Source organism: Oreochromis niloticus, linkage group LG12 (genome assembly GCF_001858045.2).
Source record: "Oreochromis niloticus isolate F11D_XX linkage group LG12, O_niloticus_UMD_NMBU, whole genome shotgun sequence".
NCBI classification, from domain to species: Eukaryota; Metazoa; Chordata; class Actinopteri; order Cichliformes; family Cichlidae; genus Oreochromis; species Oreochromis niloticus.
In genome coordinates this window covers 31,490,935-31,514,169 of record NC_031977.2, presented here as the reverse complement: position 1 = coordinate 31,514,169, position 23,235 = coordinate 31,490,935, and the positions used below count along the sequence as shown (strand labels likewise).

General features: G+C 38.5%; 3 protein-coding genes across 5 annotated transcripts; all 3 read left to right on the top strand.

Moving 5' to 3' along the window:
• Positions 1-1,740: 1,740 nt before the first annotated feature.
• Positions 1,741-4,321, top strand: LOC100707443 (interleukin-1 beta). 2 transcript variants are annotated; one of them, XM_019365844.2, is made up of 5 exons: positions 1,741-1,886; positions 2,192-2,426; positions 2,612-2,773; positions 3,015-3,148; positions 3,296-4,321. In XM_019365844.2, exons 2-5 carry the CDS (start codon positions 2,210-2,212, stop codon positions 3,515-3,517), a joined length of 735 nt encoding a protein of 244 aa, XP_019221389.1. In that variant the 5' UTR covers positions 1,741-1,886; positions 2,192-2,209; the 3' UTR covers positions 3,518-4,321. The 2 variants fall into 2 exon arrangements, with proteins under 2 accessions (XP_019221389.1, XP_019221388.1); XM_019365843.2 differs by having other exon boundaries at positions 1,743-1,886; positions 2,189-2,426.
• A 5,183-nt stretch (positions 4,322-9,504) lies between these two features.
• LOC100707066 (interleukin-1 beta) lies at positions 9,505-11,593 on the top strand. 2 transcript variants are annotated; one of them, XM_019365842.2, is made up of 5 exons: positions 9,505-9,715; positions 9,931-10,165; positions 10,364-10,525; positions 10,770-10,903; positions 11,051-11,593. In XM_019365842.2, exons 2-5 carry the CDS (start codon positions 9,949-9,951, stop codon positions 11,270-11,272), a joined length of 735 nt encoding a protein of 244 aa, XP_019221387.1. In that variant the 5' UTR covers positions 9,505-9,715; positions 9,931-9,948; the 3' UTR covers positions 11,273-11,593. The 2 variants fall into 2 exon arrangements, with proteins under 2 accessions (XP_019221387.1, XP_019221386.1); XM_019365841.2 differs by having other exon boundaries at positions 9,928-10,165.
• Positions 11,594-13,410: 1,817 nt separating this feature from the next.
• Positions 13,411-22,844, top strand: ckap2l (cytoskeleton associated protein 2-like). The gene is made up of 9 exons (XM_003444493.5): positions 13,411-13,592; positions 15,737-15,803; positions 16,992-17,046; positions 17,216-18,390; positions 18,751-18,946; positions 19,321-19,476; positions 20,161-20,221; positions 20,655-20,814; positions 21,711-22,844. The coding sequence occupies exons 1-9, from the start codon at positions 13,553-13,555 to the stop codon at positions 22,018-22,020; spliced, it is 2,220 nt and encodes a 739-aa protein (XP_003444541.1). The 5' UTR covers positions 13,411-13,552; the 3' UTR covers positions 22,021-22,844.
• Positions 22,845-23,235: the final 391 nt, after the last annotated feature.

Sequence of the window (23,235 nt, the reverse complement as noted above, 5' to 3'; positions counted from 1 at the left end):
GACGAGCCATGCGCTTCATCGGCTTTCTGTACTTTCTGTTATTCCCGCTGTGACTCCACATGACTTACACTTTCAAGACGCTGATATTACTCAACCCTTTGTTACTGTTTTAATACAGGGCCAACAAAGAGTTTACAGATGCTAATCCTACACCTTTATTTAAACCTTCAGTATACTTAAATCACCTGCTTAACAAAATCTGTTTTAAAATCATAAATCTGGAGTCAAATGTAGTAACTAAAAAAACAAAACAAAAGGTACAGTTCCCAGTATGTTGTTGCTTGTTGATTCTGCTTTGATTTGTGGGAGAGAGTGGTATAGCTGAGGGTTTTCAGGCTGTTCATTATAATTCTACTTCAAAAAAGGAAAAACATTATTTTCCCATTAAAAATATAAATCACATAACTCAGTGATAGTGATAGTTTATTTATTGATAGATACTAGAGATGGACCGATCTGATATTACGTATCGGTATCGGTCCGATGCTGATGTAAATTACTGGATCGGATATCAGAGAGAAATAAAAAATATAATCCGATCCATTAAATATCAAAGCACCTCACAAACCTTGCAACACGGCGTAACTCGGCTCATAACCGTAGCACGTCGGAGCAGTGTGCTCACGTGATAGAGCTGCTGTGTGTATTTGTAGCCTCGCTAGCAATCCAGCATTTCATCTCCGAGGAAGTTATCCCAGAGAGAAGTAAAGCAAGTGTGTAAGTTCATCTCTGAATGTTTGTAAAGCATTCCCACGTTAAGCTTAACAACCGATATATGGAGCGACTGTCTCTTCTCACTCCAACTGATTAATGATCAGCTGATCGGCTTTTCTGTCGCGAGTCCGTCTCTCTTCTTTGTTTTTGGTCCACTTTGCACCAGAAAGAGGAAACCAGCGGCTGAACAACAACAGCACGTTTAACCTTGATAAGCTGTTGTTAGAATTTATTTAATATTACTTTCTACACCAGGATCCTTTTCTACGTAGCTGACGGCTGGTAACTGTGCAGGGGCGGATCTAGCAAAGTTTAGCCAGGGGGGCCGATAGGGCACTAACAGGGAAAAGGGGGCACAAAGACATACTTTTCTTTCTTATTCTCATTTAAAATGTCTAGCTTTTAATAAATAATTATCTGAATCTTACACCCAAAGTTTTAATCTGATGTAAAATGTATAGAAGTCCATTACTGTATATAGTAACTATTAAGTCTAATATACCCTAGTAAGCTATAGTACTTTTTCCTTTGGGAAGGTACCATCTGTGCACTCTGCATTTCTGTTGAAGAAAGATGTTGAATCTATTTAATTATTCTTGAAAAATAATTTATTTCTGTGCATTTTTTTTCACACTGCATCAAATTAAAGTTGATTACGTCGATTAAGCAACATGAGGTGGAGGGTGGGGGGTGGTTCCCTATTTTTTTTGCTGGGAGTTTGCAACCCTATTAGTTAGGTTGCTTAATATTTCTGCTAAGTACTCTTTAAAATACCAGAATAGGGAGGAATGTATAGGTTTAAGTTTATTAGATTGATCAGTGTTGCTGAACTATGAAATATTTTGGGTGCAGTGTATTTTTTACATACAGGTATAACAGAATAGCTTTAGTGTTGTTGTTTATTTAAACTTGAGTATGAACTTATACAAAATGCAGCAAGATATTAAAAAAACAGTTTTATTGATTAAAAAACACACTATATCGGATTCATATCGGTATCGGCAGACAATTCCAGTATTTCATCATCTCTTAGCGCTCCACTCCTTGTTTGGCTCTAGAATTTCCCCAGTAGGAGGGGAGAGCGTATAAAACTTCTGCGAGTCAGGACAGTCAGGCAGAACAACTGCTAACAAAGCTCACTGACACTGCTTCTGAACTACAAGTTTCAACAGGTAAGCTGACTCAGTTTGTTGACAGTGTTAATGTGGAGCAGATTATATGGAGGATCCTTTGTAGAATGTAATTGTTTTTAGCTTAGGTTTCATTCATAGTTGAAATTCACAAATCAGTGTGACAAATATCTATATTTCTTTAATGTATTATATAAAAATGTCATGGTTTTCTGGTTCAGTAAGAAACAAAAGTAAATAAAATAGCTGATAAAAAGGTAGAAGACACATTTAGACAATAGAAAGTAGTATAATAGAAGTATAATAGAATAATAGTATAATAGAAACTGTTTTTTGGGCTTTAGCAGATCTTAACTCAGTAAAAGATGGACTTCAAAATGAGCTACATGGCTGAGGAATGGAGCCTCAAGATGCCAAAGGGACTGGACTTGGAGGTTTCACATCATCCAGTGACAATGAAGAGTGCAGCCCACCTCATCATTGCCGTGAACGGGTTAATGACCAGCACTTCAGAGCCAGTGCTGAGCACAGACTTCCAGGATGAAAACCTGCTTTCCATCATGCTGGAGAGCACTGTGGAAGGTAATCACACACAAGACTTCATTTAAATACTGGAAAAACACATACTGAACTATTATATACACATATATACTATTATCTATGTCTTTTCACTGATCACTGATAAACAGAAATCTAATTAAAGCCTTTGATTTAAAACAGCATAAAAACACAGTATTCAACCACGCACGTCTGTTTTTTTTTTCCAGAGGACAATATAATATTGAGGACAGCTGGACCACCTCAGTTCACCAGCAGGGGTGAGACTGAGTGCACTGTCACTGACAGCCAAAAGAGGAGCTTGGTTCTTCTCCAAAGCAGCATGGAGCTCCATGCAGTGATGCTGCAGGGAGGCAGTGGTGACCGCAAAGGTAACTACATGTCACACTTAGACATTTAAATAGTTCAAAATGATTCTCAGTGGAGCATCAGTGTTTTACATCATCTGTGTTGTTAGAAACATGAAGTAGAAAAGAACTAAAATGCTATAAAGTAGAAAGGATAGGTAGCTTAAATTTATTAAATTGATTCAATTGTGCCTCTAACAGTTTCCTGCTTATGTACACACCATGATTTATTAAAATGACCCTGTATCCATCACTCTCTCCACAGTGCACCTGAACATGTCGACCTACGCGCACCCTACACCCATCGCTGAGACCAGGCCTGTCGCTCTGGGCATCAAAGGCACAAACCTCTATCTGTCTTGTCACAAGGATGACGACAAGCCAACCCTCCACCTGGAGGTAAACTTCTTTCAGGAATCTCACATGAAAAGCACACCATTTGTTATAATCTATAAGACACTGCACACATATAGATGAATTAATATGAGATATCAGGCCTAATTTTGTTGACTGAAACTCTCTGACATGGATGTTTGCTCTTCTCAGGAGGTGACGGATAAAAACAGTCTGTCAAGGATAAGCGCTGAAAGCGACATGGTGCGATTTCTCTTCTACAAACGCGACACTGGGCTGAGCATCAGCACTCTCATGTCTGTCCGCTACCCCAACTGGTACATCAGCACAGCGCAGGACGACGACCAGGTGGTGGAAGTGTGTCAGGAGACCGCCCCACGCTACAGAAGCTTCAACATCCAGCTCCAGAGTTAAAACCCATTAAAGATTCCCAAGATGACTTGTGGAGCTGTGTTTGCGCTCCAGTTTGACCTTCTTACTGTATGTGCTAAGTACATAAATTGGAATAATTAATGATGTAAAGTTACATCACAAGGTAGCATCATTGTGCTCTCTGAGCATCTAGTGTATTTATTAATCAATAATTTCACATACTGTCGATGCTTTTATATATGTATTTATTCATGTATTTATGCTATTGCAAGATGTTAATTATTTGTTTGTTTGTTTGTTTGTTTTTACAAACAAGTATTTAAATGATCTAACAATCTTAAATAAATTTTTATTCCCAATTTATATTTGTGGCTGATATATTCTTTAAATATCTGGTAATCCACTCAAATAGGGATAAATAACAGACAATAACAGTCTCTCACCACAACACTACATCACAAGGTAGCATCATTGTGCTCTCTGAGCATCTGGTGTGTAGTTAATAATCAGTAATCTGACACATTGTCAAAGCTTTTATGTATTTATTTATTTATTTTTATTTCCATTTTTATATGTTATGTCTTATTTTTCTTTAGATTTGATTGAAAGGTATTTGATATGTGAGACTGAAACTTCACACCAGTCATTTTATATGTTTAAACTGTGTACTGTAACATTTTCATGCAATGAGAAGGCTGTAGATTTGAGATGGAATGACCCTACTGTAATACTCTTGTCTAAAGTAGACACATTGTTTTAAATCTTTTGTTCACCTTGTGTGAAAAAAAAAGCTCTAATAATATGTTTCTTACAAAGATCTACAATAAAAAATCAATATTTTGACAACCTCTGCTATGACATGACTGTTAAATAACAGCAACTTTTTCTTGTACTATACCTGCCTTTAAAAATGCCTAGTACTCCAAGTGTTTAAATAATTAACCCAACAACTGATATGTTGTCACAAGCCTATACAAATCCATATTTTGATCTAAATTTTAAAAAATAATTAATTAAGCAGTGCGTCACTAAAGGTATGTGGACATAGATCTTAAATTCTGTGTTAGAATCTTAACAGTTTGTTTACGACCACAAATCTAATGCTCCTGTTGCCATTAGAACCTATTTGGATTTCTCTTTCTAAAATAAATAATTGCTGTCCTTTGCTGACAGTTTTGTTAATTCTTCTTGTATTCCAGTTCTTTTCCTGTATTTCCCATCTTATGATCTCTTGTCTCATGTGCTTTGGGTTTAGTTCTGCTTCCTTTGTCGCTTTATCTGTTTATCTGGTTAGTTTCAGTTATACTTCCACCTGTTGCCTGTTCCCTTGTTATCCTGTGTGTGCATATATTGTCTGAGTCTCCTCTCATCCTTTTGCCACACTCTCCCTCAGAGCTGGCTTCCTCTTGGTTTCGTGTTTCCCTAGAAAATGTATAATGTATATAATGAGCTCAGCATACTTTTAAGGTTAGTTCTAGTCTTTCTTCTGAGCTCTACATTTTTGGGTCCAACTACTGCCTGACACACAGCCGACTTCGGCTGTTCTTTCATTCTGTGTTTCTGGGAAGCAGTTTGTAAACCTTAAAATTACTAAAAAAATAAACATTGTTATTTATTATTTTTATAGATAATTGTAGAATTTTTATTCATGAGGAAATCCTCTGACAAGGATTATAACTATTTAAAACAAATGAAGCCTTATTGCCAGTGTTGGGGTCGAAGTAATGCAGCATGTTACTTGATTACTCCATAGAGAAAGTAATTTGTTACACTACTCATTACATTATTTTCTTTGAATGACTTAAAACCCATTTTCACATAATTACCAGTTAACAACATAAACCTTAGGCTACAGTCCCACACATGGACACAAACCCTATCCTAATGAGGACAAACATCTTTGTATTAGTGTTTAATGTTGGGTTCATTTTTGAGAAGGAGAAGACAAATATGCTCAAAGTTCATTTTCTTAAATTTATTAAGCAGTTGAAGGTTCAAGTAAAAAAAATGCTTTTTATTATGTGTGATAAATGGGATACTAAGCCACAGTTGTGATCCAGCGCTTCGGCTCATGCTTCTTCTTCTGCAGCTTTCTGAGCATCTCCTTATTTGGAGACACCACTTCACCCATCACCATGGCAACCACCTCTTATCCTCCAGTCAGACCTGCATAAAGGGTTAGTGAGAAAGAGAAGAAGAGAAAGGGGGATGGGTCTTCTCTAAACCTGAAACAGCCTTGTCTTCTCTAACGGAGTCAGGCTTCAAACCTTCTAAGGCAGGGGTCCCCAATCCCAGTCCACGAGGGCCGGTGTCCCTGCAGGTTTTAGATGTGTCCTTGATCCATCACAGCTTATTTAAATGGATAAATTACCTCCCCAGCATGTCTTGAAGTTCTACTACTAATCATGTGATTCAGGTGTGTTGACCCAGGGTGAGATCTAAAACCTGCAGGGACACCGGCCCTCGTGGACTGGGATTGGGGACCCCTGTTCTAAGGCCTCCACTAGTGAGGCAGCCCTCCCCATCGAAATTTCTCTCTCTGGGGCCTCTCTCTGTAATGTCTAATGTTGTCTGTGTGTAGCAATCTACTTCTAAAACTACTCTACAATACTTAACTGCATGGTAAGTATAAAATGTGTGTTATGCTACTTATGATGAAGTTGTGAGATATATAATAATGAGGTATATTTGAATTAAATATGACTAAATTCCAACATTATGTATGAACATAAAACACAAGGCAAATATGAAAACCAGCCCAAAGACACTTCAAAGCAATGCAACAGTGATTGAACAGGTAGAAACACAGCTGCTTTTATTACCTGTTGAAGTTCAGGGTCTGGCTGCTGGGCTGGGGTCAGCATTCACTCAGCTTTAACATCATTTTGGGTTCTTGGCTATATTTGTGTTAGCATGCTGCCTGTGCAAATGCTAGCAAAGAGCCCAAGTTGCATCATAATGTGGCTGTTTCTGTCCTGGATGCAGTTTGCACTTGACCATTTCATTTTGTGCAATAGAAATAAAGTTATACAAAGAAGTTATACAATGAAAAACACGTATCCATGATCTTGTTCGCTTTGCCAGTCTTGGTAGCCAGGGATCGGTCCGCCACCACCCGACTCACAATGCACCGGACCCCTACGGTGCCTCCTGTGGTGGTGGGCAAGCAGGTAGATGGGTCCATGTCCCTTTTTCGGGCGGTGCCTGGCCGGGCCCCATGGACTAAGGCCTGGCCACCAGACGCTCACCCTCGGGCTCCCTCCCCGGGCCTGGCTCCAGGGCGGGGCCCCGGTAACCCTATCCCGGGCAGGGTAAACTGTTCCCTCGATGGTCTTCTAATAGGGGTCTTCTGAATGGCTCTTTGTGTGGTCCCTCACCCAGGAACAATTTGCCATGACAGACCCTACCAGGGGACAAAAGCCCCCTGACAACATAGCCCCTGGGATCCCTGGGACACACAAACCCCTCCATCATGATTAGGTAGCGATTTGCATAGGGGGACGCAGTTCCTTTCATTTTATTCCTCCTAGTTAACCAGATTCCCATTGTTGCCTGGCCTATAAGAAAATTGATGAGACAAGTCTGCTTCGCTGTGCTGCAGATTTTTAGGGGCAATAAATGAAAACTCTGTCACCCAACACCTGTCCATACCCAGCCAACAACAGCTGAGGTGATGTAAAGAGAGGAGAGTATACAACATGCCAGATAACAGACAACCTTGCCTAATACCTCTCCAGACAGGGAGATGTAAAGAGTGGAACTAGTTTAGGACATCCAAACCACAAATGTTGCAAGGTCTCCTCAGCTTTAAAAAAAAAAAAAAAAAAAACCCACTGTAGCTTAGGTGGTAGAGCAGATCATCTCCGAATCTGAAGATTGTTGGGTTGATCCCCATCTGCTCCAGTCCGCTTGCCAAATATCCTTGGGAAGTACTAACCCCAAGTTGCTCTCCAATGCAGCCATCAGCATATGGATGTGTGTGAATGTTACATAGAAACATTTAGACAGAAAGAGCATAGAAAAAAGTGCTGGTGTGAATGAGTCAAGTTGTGTAAATCACTTTGAGAGCTCAGTTAGAGTAGAAAAGTGCTATATAAGAACCAGTCCATTTTTACTGTGACTATGCCCCTTTAAAACCTGAACCATGTAATAACTGCCAGAAATCTTTCATTTTTTGATAATGGAGTGTTTGTTGAACCCTTAGACAAAATATATATAAAAATATATCAAATTTTAATCTGCATATGAGTTTTAATTTTTAACAGCAGCTTATTTTAGATTTACAATCTGTATTCCTTATCTAAAATATTTCATCCTTTCAAAACTGTACTGAAATATCCAAAATCTGTAAAAGCCATTTGAGACATTTGTAATATGCTTAAATTTATGATAAATCTTTCTTTTATTAGTTAAATATAAAACAGTGACTGTCAGGAAGCCCTCGTCTATCAGTGAGGGCTGATATAGAAGCTTAAACTGGGAACATTATAGCAGAGGGTTTTCTGTCTTTTTATTCAGTAATGGCAGAGATAATGAAATTCTTTATTATTGTTTTTGGAGTTAAAGTGAAAGTTAAAAATGAAAAAGGCAAAAATGGTTGCAAAGAGTGGTTTTTTGTTTTTTGCTTTTGACGTCAACACTGATGTAATCTTTAGCCTGACCGTGATAAACGTGCCTGACACATCACTCATGTCCCAACAAGGAACTGAAATTTATTTAAGCACTGTTACACAACTCCACCTAGGGAGTGTACTGGAATTTTTTTTATCACATTAAAATACCCACAAAAATGTTTAAAGACGTATGAAAAAAATTTTAAAATGTCATATGATGAGTTTTCACCTGCTTTCTGAATTTTTTGTTATTTCTCAAAGATTAGGCAATTTTTAGTCCTGTGTCATGGTGCCGTCGGCCATTCCTCTATTTTAATAGTAGATAGTCTGTATATAACAATGGACATATCAATTCAGTTAAATTTTATCTACATAGCACAAATCACGACAACATTTACCTTAAGGCGCAGCTGTTTTGATGATCACTGAAGGACTGGGAATGATGGCTGCTCATGTATGAATCTGACTGAGAAATCAAGAGACACTTAATGCTCACAGAGCAGTGACTTGTTACTCCTTGCATCCATTGCATGCAATGCAGCGAAGCGTGTTCGGACCACCACTCAATAAATGCATGGCAAACCCCACTAAGGTTTAAATACCTGGGACTCTTCACCAATTGGTTTTAGAACTGAGAAAGCCTCTAGGATGAGAGGTGAAAGCTCTTCACAAAACTTAAACAAGGCCAGTTGCTTACTTACTTACTTGACTATCATGTCCTGGATATTCATCAAACCTACACAGACATTCGTGAGAACGTTTGATGAAGTACTGCTGTGTGATCGAGTGAAAGTGCTTTTAATACCTAAAATGAATATAGAGGCACTTTATAAGTGCCAGACTATTTATCCTTTATGTTAGAGTGAATCGTTAAATGTTTGTCATTTTTATGCTTACCATCCATTTCTACATTGTTTAACTGTGGGATGAAAGGAATTCCACAGACCCCTCCCCAGATTCTCGGGGTTCTGGATGAGGGGCTGGAATGTTTATTGCAGATACATCCTATCTGGAAGATCTACTTCCTTTGATGTAAGCTTCCTGCGTTTACGACCCTTTGGTCAGCAGGAGGTCTCTCACACACACACACACACACACACACACACATACCTGCATATACATACATACAGTGCCTTGTTTTTGTAACCAAAGGGGGTTGCGAGGGGAGGTGTTTTGTAAACTATTGTTTGAAGTTTGTCAATAAAAGCCAGCGAGAGGAGGCCCTCATCGGGGTCATTTTCGTGCTGGACACAGAGGAGGCCTCCCTTGCGCAAGTAATCGATCGATCACTGACTGTCTTGTTTTCATTCATGATGAATAAGTCTCTAGAATTAGCGGGGTTTGTGGGAACAGACCCAACACTTTACTTATGACTCTTCTGTGCAGATGCCTCAAGCTGTTGCCAATCAGTGAATAGGATTTTGATTGTGAATCTGCCAGCTCACTGAGAACCTGTGCAACTCCAGTATTGCATCATAATGGCGGATGTGCTGTATGCAATACCAAAGTTCCCTATACTGGAGGATTTAAAAACCCTGCCAATCAGCACAGTCGAGCAGAACAACACTGACAGAACAACTGCGAACACAGCACATTGACACAGCTTCTGATCTACAACTTTCAACCGGTAAGCTCACTTACTCACAATGTTTGGTTTTTTGACAGTGTTCATCTTGAGCAAAGAAGATCCTTGCTTTGTAACAGTAGAGAGCAATTTTCTTTAAAATGCTATAAAAATGTAAATAGTAACAGAAACAAAATAAAGAAAGTATAAGATGAGTAGAAGTTCTGCTGAAAATCCAGCTGTGAGGATAATACAAATTATTTTCTGTGCTTTAGCAGATCTTAACTCAGTAAAAGATGGACTTCAAAATGAGCTACATGGCTGAGGAATGGAGCCTCAAGATGCCCACGGGACTGGACTTGGAAGTTTCACATCATCCAGTGACAATGAAGCGTGTGGTCAACCTCATCATTGCCATGGAGAGGTTAAAGAGCAGCAATTCAGAGCCAGTGCTGAGCACAGAATTCCAGGATGAAAGCCTGCTTTCCATCATGCTGGAGAGCATTGTGGAAGGTAATCACAAGTTTAATACTGGAAACTCATAATGAGCCATTATCTCTTTCATCATATATGAATTAGGTTTAGCTATTTTGAATTCTCTTTAGATTAATACACAAATAATGTATCTTTGCATTTTACCATCCTAGTCACAAGTAGACAGAAATCTAGTTTAACACCATATTCAACCATGCATGTCTGTTTTTGTCCCAGAGCACAGTATAATAGAGAGGACAGCTGGACCACCTCAGTTCACCAGCAGGGATGAGATTGAGTGCACTGTCACTGACAGCCAAAAGAGGAGCTTGGTTCTTCTCCACAGCAGCATGGAGCTCCATGCAGTGATGCTGCAGGGAGGCAGTGAAGACCGCAAAGGTAACTACATGTCACACTTAGACATTTAAATAGTTGAAAATGATTCTCAGTGGAGCATCAGTGTTTTACATCATCTGTGTTGTTAGAAACATGAAGTAGAAAAGAACTAAAATGCTATAAAGTAGAAAGGATAGGTAGCTTAAATTTATTAAATTGATTCAATTGTGCCTCTAACAGTTTCCTGCTTACATTTTCCGGGCCATGATTTATTAAAATGACCCTGTATCCATCACTCTCTCCACAGTGCACCTGAACATGTCGACCTACGCGCACCCTACACCCATCGCTGAGACCAGGCCTGTCGCTCTGGGCATCAAAGGCACAAACCTCTATCTGTCTTGTCACAAGGATGACGACAAGCCAACCCTCCACCTGGAGGTAAACTTCTTTCAGGAATCTCACATGAAAAGCACACCATTTGTTATAATCTATAAGACACTGCACACATATAGATGAATTTATATGAGATATCAGGCCTAATTTTGTTGACTGAAACTCTCTGACATGGATGTTTGCTCTTCTCAGGAGGTGACGGATAAAAACAGTCTGTCAAGGATAAGCGCTGAAAGCGACATGGTGCGATTTCTCTTCTACAAACGCGACACCGGGGTGAGCATCAGCACTCTCATGTCTGTCCGCTACCCCAACTGGTACATCAGCACAGCGCAGGACGACGACCAGGTGGTGGAAGTGTGTCAGGAGACCGCCCCACGCTACAGAAGCTTCAACATCCAGCTCCAGAGTTAAAACCCATTAAAGATTCCCAAGATGACTTGTGGAGCTGTGTTTGCGCTCCAGTTTGACCTTCTTACTGTATGTGCTAAGTACATAAATTGGAATAATTAATGATGTAAAGTTACATCACAAGGTAGCATCATTGTGCTCTCTGAGCATCTAGTGTATTTATTAATCAATAATTTCACATACTGTCGATGCTTTTATATATGTATTTATTCATGTATTTATGCTATTGCAAGATGTTAATTATTTGTTTGTTTGTTTGTTTGTTTTTACAAACAAGTATTTAAATGATCTAACAATCTTAAATAAATTTTTATTCCCAATTTATATTTGTGGCTGATATATTCTTTAAATATCTGGTAATCCACTCAAATAGGGATAAATAACAGACAATAACAGTCTCTCACCACAACGTACAGCAAAGTTCACAAAATGTTATTTGTGAAAATAGTCAGAAATCAACCACTGTTCCTCAGCTCCGTGCAACGCGGTGTTCTGTAATAAACCCTGAGTCAGAATAGACCTGATGACACCGACAGGCTACACACTGATCAGTACAGCCGATTCTGTGATTGGCAACTAAAGAGACATTAACCATCACAACCCTGATCACTTTCTGCCCAACTTATTGGACAGGCAGATCACTTTATCAGACTCTGCTGATCCAAGCACAGATACCTTGTGCAATAAATCTTTACAATGCAAGATATCTGTTCTGATATGAGTTTATTTAAACTCTGCCCCATCCAACACATTGTGTGCACATTAAGCCACTTTATTGCAGTGTCTCCTACACGTTTCACTCTGTTACGGTGAGAAATTTGTTGGGTTTCTGACATTTATTTTATATATTTAGTAAACTATTTTTATTCTCTTATTTTTCTTAATCTAATTCATTGAGTCACCTGGTTAAACTTACTGGAGTTACTTACTAGAGCCATTTAATTGTATTTTATTTAGTTTTTGCTTTGATATTTTACTTACTGAGCTCCTTCAGTTTTACTATATATCTTGTATTTAATTGAGATTTTTTTTTTTTCCTGTTCTGAGATTTATTCGTATGTAGTCTACCTCAATAATTTATCTTATCATGTCTTATCTTAGCCTACCTTCTTCTTCCTGTTCGTTTTACTAGCGATGGGCGACGGCCAAACAATTCAATGGTACATTGTCGCCACCAAGTGGCAGAGTGTGGACTAAAACGTCACTTAAAATAAAATTCTTGCCAAACAAATTAGTCTGTCTAAATCAGTGTATCTTAGTTTTTGTTTGTTTGTTTGGTGCCTGGGCTTAACTGCTAATTGTCCACACTTGATTATGTATGACTTTGACTTGTAAGGGATACAACGTCTTCCCAGACGCCATTGTGTTATCCTGCCTTTAATTTTTTAAATTTGGATTACCAAGTTATTTAAAATAAAACCTATGTTTTCAAAAAACTCTCATACCAGTCACCACTTTAATGAGTTGTATCGTACCTTCTTATTGATGTCGTATACGGTGATATTTTGAAGAGTTTTTATACAAAGTTTAGTCATATAATCAAGCACAGCTGACACATCATGTCCATGAAAGAGGGCGCCTACCTATCATTTGCACAGATGATTTCTGCTCCAATCGGTACTGTTCTTTTACACAGAGATTCTGGAAGGAATTTAGTAGGTTTGTTATTGTCCATATTTTAAGGGAGTTTTCTTTACGATGGGAAAATGTTTTATTCTGTTTTTTTAAGTTTCCCCAAGAAGAATGATAAATGCTTTTTTATAATTAATTTGTTAATACTTTTAGCTAGATTTTTTATCCATAAATGTAAGTTTACTAACAAAACACCATATTTCTGTCATTTTTTTAAGGATGTGGAAATGTATATGCAATCAATATCAGACTCCACCAACAAAAAGGCTCTCAAAACAATATATATATGTGAATTTTTGCGTGTATTCATATAATTATTACCTTTTTCTTTTTACCCCTGGTTTCGTGTGTTCATGTTCTGTTCTTTTGTATACTTCATCTGTTCGTATGTTTTATACTCATTGTTTGTTAAATAAAGTTCTTTACAAAAAAAAAAAAATTCTGCTCCAATCAGCGCAGGAGTTTTGCGCAAGTGTGTTGTTTTCCCCCGAAATTTCAAATCATCCAATCAGAGAAGGGAGGCGTTAACTCCCGGCAATTTCGAAAGCGGATGCGCGAGCGCAGTTATTATGGGCGTCGTTAACGTGTTTGAAACACTTTTGTTTAACTGATTTCTACAGACTTATACGACGAAAACTATTTCTATTAGAAATGGAAGAAGGGGAATCCGAGCCAGTGCTTTCCAGAAAAGGTTAGCGAGTTTATTAAGTTCCATAAAAGCTAGCAAAGTTTAAACGGTTAACTAGACGTTATGGCTGTGAGTTAGCAAACGTTAACTTACAGTACAGGTATTGTTAGCAATTAAGGGTGGAAGAAGAGGGATAGAGGGGTTAGGGGTTAGGGTGGTAACACTAAAAAGTGCCTTTTATTCGCAGCTGAGGTGCCTTTCGAGTTTTTAACCGATCTTCCTAATAGCGGCCTGTCCATGCAGGAGCCTGCTTTGTTTGTTTTGTTTAACACTTAAATTCATATTCATCCTTTCATAGCGTTGTCCCGGTCAATTCCCTCATTGTGTCCACAACAAATTACGAACTACATGTTCATTTAAAATGTATAAATAAGTGGTCTGACATTAATAAATAGAAGATTGAGTCTTAAATAAAGTTTGAGAGCTTGGATAGTGTAACAGCCAAAATGATTTAATACATGACTGTGAAAATGGCAAGGAAACTCTAGACCTGTTGGAATTTATTATATAATCAATTTATAACCAAACAATCACCCTGTTCTCACTTCTGTATGTATAACAAGCACAAAACCTGCTTATTGCAATCTTGCCTGTATTCAAAACAGTGGTCGAAGACCTACATGTGTGGGACTCACAATGATTTCCCTCACTCACTGAAATGGCACCTTTATAATCTTATTATGACCCCAAATCCCACTTTTGATTTTTGTTTTATTCTCAGTTAGCTCAGAATAAGTTGTTTGGAACATTTTTATTGTTTAATTTTCACGCATTGTGGGTACTTGTTCTTGCAGGAGCAAAGCACAGGGAGCGCCACATGTAATGTACTCACATTGATAAAGCACATTTCTAGTCTTACTGACCACTCAAAGAGCTTCTAAGTCCTACTTTAATTCTACATTCATACAGCACTTAACTGTACACTTTCAAGCACTTTAACATGCATAGCAAATTTAGAATCACCAATTAACCTAACATGAATGTCTTTGGGAGATAGCCAGAGCACCTAGAGAAAATAAAGAGGTAAACTCTACACAGAAAAGCCCTGGTCAGGCTTTGAACCAGCAACCTTCTTGTTCTGAGGACTAACCGCTTGTTCTGAGTGTTTACATCTGTACAAACCAATGACCTCTGTTCTGTATGTGACCACATATAGTTATACTTCTATGCTCCTACACTGTTTGGAGATTTTCCCATGATCCTTCAAAGACCAGCAGGTGTCAGCCTCTGCTTGAACCTGCGCAAATGTGGTGGGAACATAGATGTTTCGTATTACAATTTCAAGATCCCCCTTGAACTCTCTCCCTTAAAATATACACACATACATGACATGTACAATTTTAACCGTCCCCAAAACCACTATTTTCATTGATTTCACTCAGAATAGCATCAAAGTACAAAACTTTTTTTATCACCTGCCCATTCAACTAAAATTTTAAAATATTTCCATGTTTTTGTATATTGGCTCAGTTTAGAAAAAGGCATTACATTTCAGGATAAAAGAACAACATTTAACTTGAAATGCTTACACACTGTTCACGTTTGACTCAAAAAGGCTTTGCTTGTAGTCAGTTTTAAAAGCAACGGACAGTGCATAAGAGAGATGAAGAAAAGACTGCAGGCAGGGCGAGTGGAGTGGAGATGGCTGTCAGCGGTCATTTGTGATTGAAGACCTGCTGTGATGTATGGACCTAGGAAAAAGGCAATTGGCATATTTGAAGATGTTGAATTTACTCATGAGGGACGACCAGGAGGGAGGGGATTAGGAATGAGTATGTCGAGGGGGGGCTCAGGTTGACTAGATTGGTTAGAGAGGCAAACCTGAGATGGTTTTGACAAGTACAGGGGGGTGGTAGGGATATATTGGGTAAAGGATGTTGACTATGGTGCATCCAGGCAGCAGAAAAAGAGGAAGAGCACAGACAAGATTTATGGATATAGTGAAAGAGGACATGCAGTGGCAACCCCTACAGTGAGCAGCCAAACCAAGAACAATACAAACAACAAATACATAATGTTACTTCGTACTAATCCTTTAGGATTTTCAGTTCAGGCATTTCATGAATCTCAAGTTTGGAGTTTACATGTGAGTATAGTGAAAAATCTTTATTTGATGGTGCTTAATTCCTGTATGTTTTCTGTCTCAGAGATCCGTAAGCAGAAGCTAATGGAATATCTGGCAGCAAAAGGAAAGCTGAAGCTACCTGATGCAAGGTAAGAATAAAACTACATGTGGAAAAAAATGTTTTATGAAATGTTGCTGGGTGTTGAAAGGAGACAGACCATCACCAGGGATTTATTATCTGGGACTGTGCCAGGTTTAGAACTGAAGAGACCTCTTGGATGCAGTGTTGATTTTGAGAGCTAATTTTGATTACATTTTAATCAAGGTGTTTTGAGTAAAACGTCATTTAGTTTTAGCCATAAATTCTTTAAGTTTTAGTTCTAAATATAAGATTAAAGTACACTAAATTTGAATCTGGTGAATAAAATATAAAGCATAAAAAGTTTCTCATGTTTTTACTGGTGAGAGTTGGTCCACACCGTTTACAACGAGTCTTATTGTCCTTGACATCAAATGCAAAATGTGTCCGTATGTTTGCTCTCTCTTACACACAGGCAGTGGCTCTTTTTTTTTCCATGAGAAACATGAGCATGGGCACTCCACCCTGTTTGTTGAGGCAGATCAAATTGTACATGTCTAACAGTGTTTGACTGATTGGATCACTTCCAAACTCATTCCACTTTTCATTTTGTTATTAATTATCATCAAGTGTCAGTACATTTCAATATAGTTTTTGTCCTCGTGCATGAGTTTTTATTTAGTTATCATTGTTTTCTCTTGCATTAGAATCAAAATCTCTAAAAGCCCAGTTGACTTCTTTTCAAACACCCAAGAAAATGTGAAAATGAAACAGTCCCCTACGGGTATATATGGTAATCCATATAACAAATCAGACTGATTTTTTTTTTCTAGGATTTAAATCCCCTACAAAGTCTCAAATCTTTCATATTTTTAAAGTATAAAAATAAATAAAACATCTAAGCAATGAACATTGCATCTGTCTATGTAGATACATCATAAACCTACTGACCTATATTTGCATATACTTATTTACAAATCCACATTCCATTTAATAAAACAAAAAAGAGGTCTATTGGGTTCATGGATTTTATGTGCACTTACCATGATTCAATGAAACCAAATAATTGTAATTATTTTTGCGTTGTATGAACAGATGAATTACAAACATAGGGAGAAAATAAATTCTTACCACAGACTTTAACAAAAATAAACTCAGTTAATGATCAGCTCTAAAAAGATATCTGGTCATCATTTGGAAATTGTTGAAGCTCATTTTCTGTTTTGATAAATTAAGTAACTGACGTTTCACTCCTTAGGTCAAACCTAAGTGGGAACTGTGTGAGTAAGAAGCCTGTGACATCTACACAAAAGGTACAGCTTGAATGCATGAACTGTTACTCATAAATCTGACAAAAAAATCTTTAAATAATTCAGTGTCAGCGAAGGAATCTGAAACAGTTTGTTGGCTGGACAGAGATGCTGTTTGGAATCAGGCTAGTGTTGATTCCCTTTTTGTTAATTCATAGTTTTTCTTTCACAGGTTGTTGCAGGAAAAGAAAACAAAGCTCCATTTGACGGATTCAAGCGTAATATCTCCAAAGGTCAAAGCGTGACAGCTCAGACCAGTCGAGACCTTGAAAAGAAAGCATTTGGTGTCAGTAACAAAGGAAATATACTGACAGCACAGCAGAACAACAGTCGTCCAGCACAGCCAAAACCTAATCGAAACCCTTCGCTCACCAGAACATACAATGTTGTGTCCTTCAAACCTCACCTGAATGGAGCCGGCCATGTCAACAAGCAGGCAAATGGAGGAATTCAAACTTCAGGCAAAGCCCCTTTAAATACAGCTCATACAGTCAGAGTCAAATCAAAAAGCAAATTCAGCTTTGGTCCGAGTTCTGCCGTATCAGGTCCAACGATGACGGTCAGTACCAGGATTAGTCTTGGCCCCCTTGTCAAAACAAAAACAGGACTTACTCCCGCAGTGATCCAGTCAAGAGCCACAAAGCCAAACCTAACGCATACCTCTGTCACTGCAGCCAGTACCACTACCACAAATCAAATTGCTAAGAAGGTGCAATCCAGCAGCAAGTCAACAACGTCTGTTTCGCAGAGGTTTGCTGCAAATATTTCTTCAACCACGGGAGCTAAGAATAAGGTTCAGAGTCAAAACAAACTTAACTCTAAACCTGTTCTGGGTAGTCATTCACAACCATCTAAAAGTCAGTTATCAAGTGGACTGAAATCAACATACACATCTCTCAAGTGCACGGTTGCATCGTTTAAGCCAGAGGGAAGAGTAGCAGCAAAAAAATCAAGTGGTCAGCCTGCAAACAAGTCCACAAAGCCAAGAACTGAACCTAAAGGGAAGAAGGGCCAGCCATGCAAAGCTGCCTTCCAAACATTCTCGAGGCCGGCTAACAGATGCAGCTCTCGACCTGTTGGTGAGCCTGCTGTGACTGACACGGGAAGGAAAACCAAGATTACTAAAGAGACAGCTGGCAAGACAGAAAATCGTGCTTCAAATGCTCCTCCTCTCAAATCTGGTGTAAAAAGTAGAGTCGCTCCACTGATTTCACAGACAGTCCCGCCACCTTCCAGGACCGTCCGTCTCACAGGCCAAGCCACAAACACGAAGACCCCAAAAGTCCAGAGTAAGGTCATTCCTCAGACTGAGGGAAAGAAACTGACTGCTGCCCAGGTGGAAAGAATGTAAGTAGAACAGTACAGGTAACTGTACTACAAAGTTGTGACATGGTACAGTTAATTTGCTAGATTTCCAATGTAGTTCACAGTGGGATTAAGTTTGTCTTGTGACTTCGGCCCCAGTGACCTTAGTTCTTTCTGTATGTGATGAACACCAAAAGATATCTGTAGGATGAGATAACTTTTCAGTATTAGTATTTACTGACTTTATTTGGCTTAAGCAGGTCCAAATATAAAAACAATTTGCTCATCATGCATCGCTTTCTAGGTCAGTTTGTCACTGTAGACATTCCAAGCTCTGTTTTCATAGTTAAATGTAATATTTGGTAATTGCTCCGTAATAACTCATCTCATGTTGACATACAGGAAAAAACTGCAGGAATGGCGGGAGTCCAAAGGCATTACCTACAAACGTCCTCCAATGCAAGTGAAACCTCAGGTCAGGCGCACGGTCTCTGTGCCTCAGCCTTTCTGGGCCTCCATGACTGAGGAAGATGAGGCCTACTCCCTCATCTGTGCTGTAGATAGATCCCTGGCTGACTGCCTCAAGTTACTCAGAGAGGTGTGTGTTGTATTTGGTTTGATTCGGTGTCACTTTTCATTTAACTGCTCACCTGAAGTTGTGTAGTAAACACAGAGAACAGACTTGAACATTTGTCGTCTCTGTGTAGCCATTAGATAAAGTAAGAAAAATGCATTTGACACAGAAAATGTTGTCTCACTTTGTTTGAAAGCAGATGTGCTTTTACCTGTTAAAACGTACAAGAAGAATATAACAGGACATCAGAGAATTTCAAACCCTACATTTAACTTTTTCTCACACCGGGTTAGTCATTACGTAATGGTAGTGTAAAAAAGTTATGACTAAAGATAAACATAAAATAAACTCTTTGGAGTATCCTGCCATTTACTTCAGCACATGTTTCACACCTGCAGGGTTGCCGAGACCAGGTGAAGGAGGTTCTGTCCCGCCTGCCTGCCGTTTCCCAGAAATTTGCCAAATACTGGATCTGTCAAGTCCGCCTCATGGAGCAAGAAGGAAACTTCGATGTCTTACCCATGTTTGAAGAGGCTGTTCGTATTGTGTTGGAGGTTAGGCCACAGTGATATTCAGACTCTCAAGGTCTTTTATGTATTAAAAAAGCATCTTCCTCTTACTTCCGCTCACTCAGAGAAAAGGAAACCTTATACAATTGGAAGCGGTCAAAAATATCATAGCAAATCTTAACTTAGATGACTTAGATTTTTTTTGGGGGGGGGGTATGTCATGCATCCTGTTTGTCTTTAGTGCAGTGTTCCAGATAACCCAGAGGTCAGAATTAAGTGAGTTCCAGTATGAGTGTCAGAATAATAAAAGAAAAACAACCAGGTTTTTGTTCGGCTTCTTTAGCTAGGTAGAGCAGTTCAAAAGCAACACTGCTGCAGCACGTTCATGGATAGAGGCTGATCAGTGATCTGCGTAGCTTATTTAGTGAGTCACAAATACACATTCCAACTAGTAACTTGGAAATTCCGACTGCATTTGGAAAACTGTCTTTCCCTCTAATCAAGTTTTCCTTCTATAGAAACGTTTGTATATGTTAGTCTTTCTCTGTTGATCTGTCACTTTTCATTTTTAATTGGTCTAGCATGAAATTGTGCCATACAAAGAAATTTGAACTTGATACGCATATAGTTAACTTTAGCTCAGAGCAGGATGTGAAGAGTTTGTCTCTGGGGAAAGCTTTCCAGTAATGTATAATAGTCCTGTTTTCCTGTAATTGTATTTTGTTGTAGCCAGTGGATGAGCTGCGGATCGTGGTATTTGACATTCTGAAGAAAAAGGACGAGATCCAAGGTAACTCAGCTACATGACCTGGAGGGTGGGTGGGGGGGGGGGGTGGCAGCGTTAAGATTTACAATAGATAACTTTGGAATAGTTCTTAGATAAGGGGTGTCAAACTCATTTAATTCATGGGAAACGTACAGCCTAACATGAAATTAAAACCATTGCATAATAATATAAGTTTTCCTTCCTTTTAAACACAAATACGACCACAAATGTTATTAAAATATGCACATTTAATAAGATGCACATTTTTAGTATATGATTACCAGTCTGAGGTACTGGTACGGTATCCAAAGCCTGGGTATTGTCTTTGTCAATGGAAGTGTAAATGTGCAGCTACTAAATGGACACATTTTCTACATCAAATCAAGTCCTGTTAATTTTTGCAGGATATTTTTCCCAATTAAATTTAGTAAAACCCACATTTTCATGTTGTTTTCAGCTAAAGAACAGGACAAAGTGTTCGAACATATTCCAACACCTGAAAACACTCCAGACTGTGGCAGCAATCCACTGATGACCCCCAAACCTGTCAGAGCGCTCATCTATGGGGAGAGAGGAAACTCGTCTGTGGTCAAGTACAAGATCACAGCAACCCCTGGGTATGTTCGAGTCATTGTTTCATTTTCTCCATGTTACTGTTCTCTGATGTATTTGTTTGGTCGCTCAAGAAAATTTAGCATTAGTTCAGCTCTAATCTGTTTGATGACAGACCCATGAGTTGTAAGCTACTGAGGTTACGAGCCATTGATTTTTCATGATAACAACGCCAGTGGCTCATTTCCTTTTTTGCATTCACATGGAAATAAGAGCATTGCGTAGTTAATAATGGGGGAAATTTCTGCATCACCTCTGACACATTGAAATGACATGTTTGAACCATTCAAACCGCCCTGTGATTTTGTTTGTTGTTGTTTTTATTCTCAATCCGTTTTTTGCGGCTAGGTAACTTCTTCATGCAAGATATAGATTTGTTCTTATGGCCCTTATGCTATTATTTTATTTCTTCAAATAATACAGTGTACATAGTGATGTAAAATTTGCTTTTAAAACCTGTGTATGTTGCATGTATGGTCCTGCGGTAATCCGTGCATATATTTGGAACTAAACAACAGCATTTACCAAAAGAGGTCCAAAAGCAAACACTCCACTAAAACAGGGTCAGATCATTTTTTTAACTGATGTTGATATTATAATAATGATACTGTTAATTTGTGTTCAGGCTGCTGTATGAAACACATGTTAAACACAGTAAACTGCAATGTTAGAACCTTTTTCACTGATCTGTGTGCTTTATTTGGTTTCACCTTTTTCCTTATTCTGTTTGAAGTATGCTTTTTGTTTTAATCACAAGTCAGAAGCAATAAGAAAGAAAAAAAATATGCACAATGAGAATCATATTCAAGCAGCTTAACAAAGAAATGATGAGTTACTTACAGTTTTTACAGCAGAAGTTTTTTTTTTCTGTGGATTATAATTATGTTTTATCTTCACTTAGTGGCCCTCCAAGTCAACGGAGAGAGTCAGTAAAGGTCAACGGCCAGGAGGTTCGCTTCTTCACCCCGGTTAGGCGGTCAGTGCGAATCGAGAGAGCCTCACTCCAATACCCCTCTCCCCTTCAGGACCACGACCTGTGTGTGAACTCGTACAATGACCTGCTCTGTGAGGACGAGAAAGAAAGAAGCGAAGAGCAAACGGATGGGGAACCCAGCCCGTCTGAAAGTGGTGCACCAGTGTACGTTTACAGAGAAAACGAGGCGCTCAAAGACAAAGTGGTTGTCCAGCTAGTCTGTGACGACGACGATTAGCTTCATTGGTTTATTTCATCGTCACACCATTTGTTACTTTTAACGTGGAAGGGAGGGTGAAAAAACCATTAGTCTGCATGCTTCGATGCTTTCACCCTTCTGTGATTTGAGAATATGAGTTTCCTTGTAAATATATTGGCTGATATTTTGGGGAGATTGTTGTTTTTTTCATAATTTGGTGTTTGACACTCCCTTATGGAAAACCCGTTGTGTTTATTTGGCTGCTCTGCACACTGTTTATTCACATACACACCCTCCTGTTCATATACACAACACACTTCTCACTACCTGAGTACACATTCTCTTGATGCCGTTTCTTTTCAGTTATGACCTCCTGTTGTCTCTCACTCCTTTTAGTTACGCCTGCGACACAATGACATGACACATTTAAGCTTTTCTAAACAGTCTGTTTTCCTTTTTCCTTGGATATTTTTAATATTTCAAGTATTTGATATACTCCCTTATGGAGAAGCTGTTGAGTTTATTGTCCTGACTTTGTTGTTTTTTATTTTTCAAAGAATGCAGTGTAAATAGTAATGTAAAATAAATATTTTCCCTTTAAAGTCTATAAATCTGTATGTGTATATGTTGCATGTATAGTTTTGCAGCACTTCTTGCATAACTTGGGGACTAAAATAAACAGCGATGGATCAAAAACTGCTGTGGCTGTTGGAGCTGGAAGCATAGAACTAAGTTGCTCTGCACAGCAAGTCTGCATCATAAATATGTACAAATATGGCATTAATATGGAAGAACAGAAACTGAGAACGTTTTGCCACATTTTCTCAATTTAAATAAATAAAAATACAAGTGGAAAACCTTTACTGAAAGTCTGGGTGACTCATATTCAGGTATTGGGTGTAAGAACAGCTTTAAAGTTGCAGACTACATTAAATAAAAAATGAATACAATTTAGTTTACGCCTGTTTAATACTCAAAATACTCTTTTGTCTTCAGAACGTCCTTAATTCTTTGTGGAATATATTTAGCAATGTGGGAAAATTCCTCCAAATTTTCACTCATGTTTACTGGCAGCACAGAGGCGGTTTCTTGGCTCAGATTTTCTTCTGTGTGTGTGTGTGTTATTCTAAACAATAGCTCAGTGTTTAATAATGTTTATAATAAAACGAGATAACCTTATCAATACAGCACTAATCACTTTCCGATGTTTATAAAAGAACTCGTGTTCCTAAGTGAGCAATGCTCACTAAACCT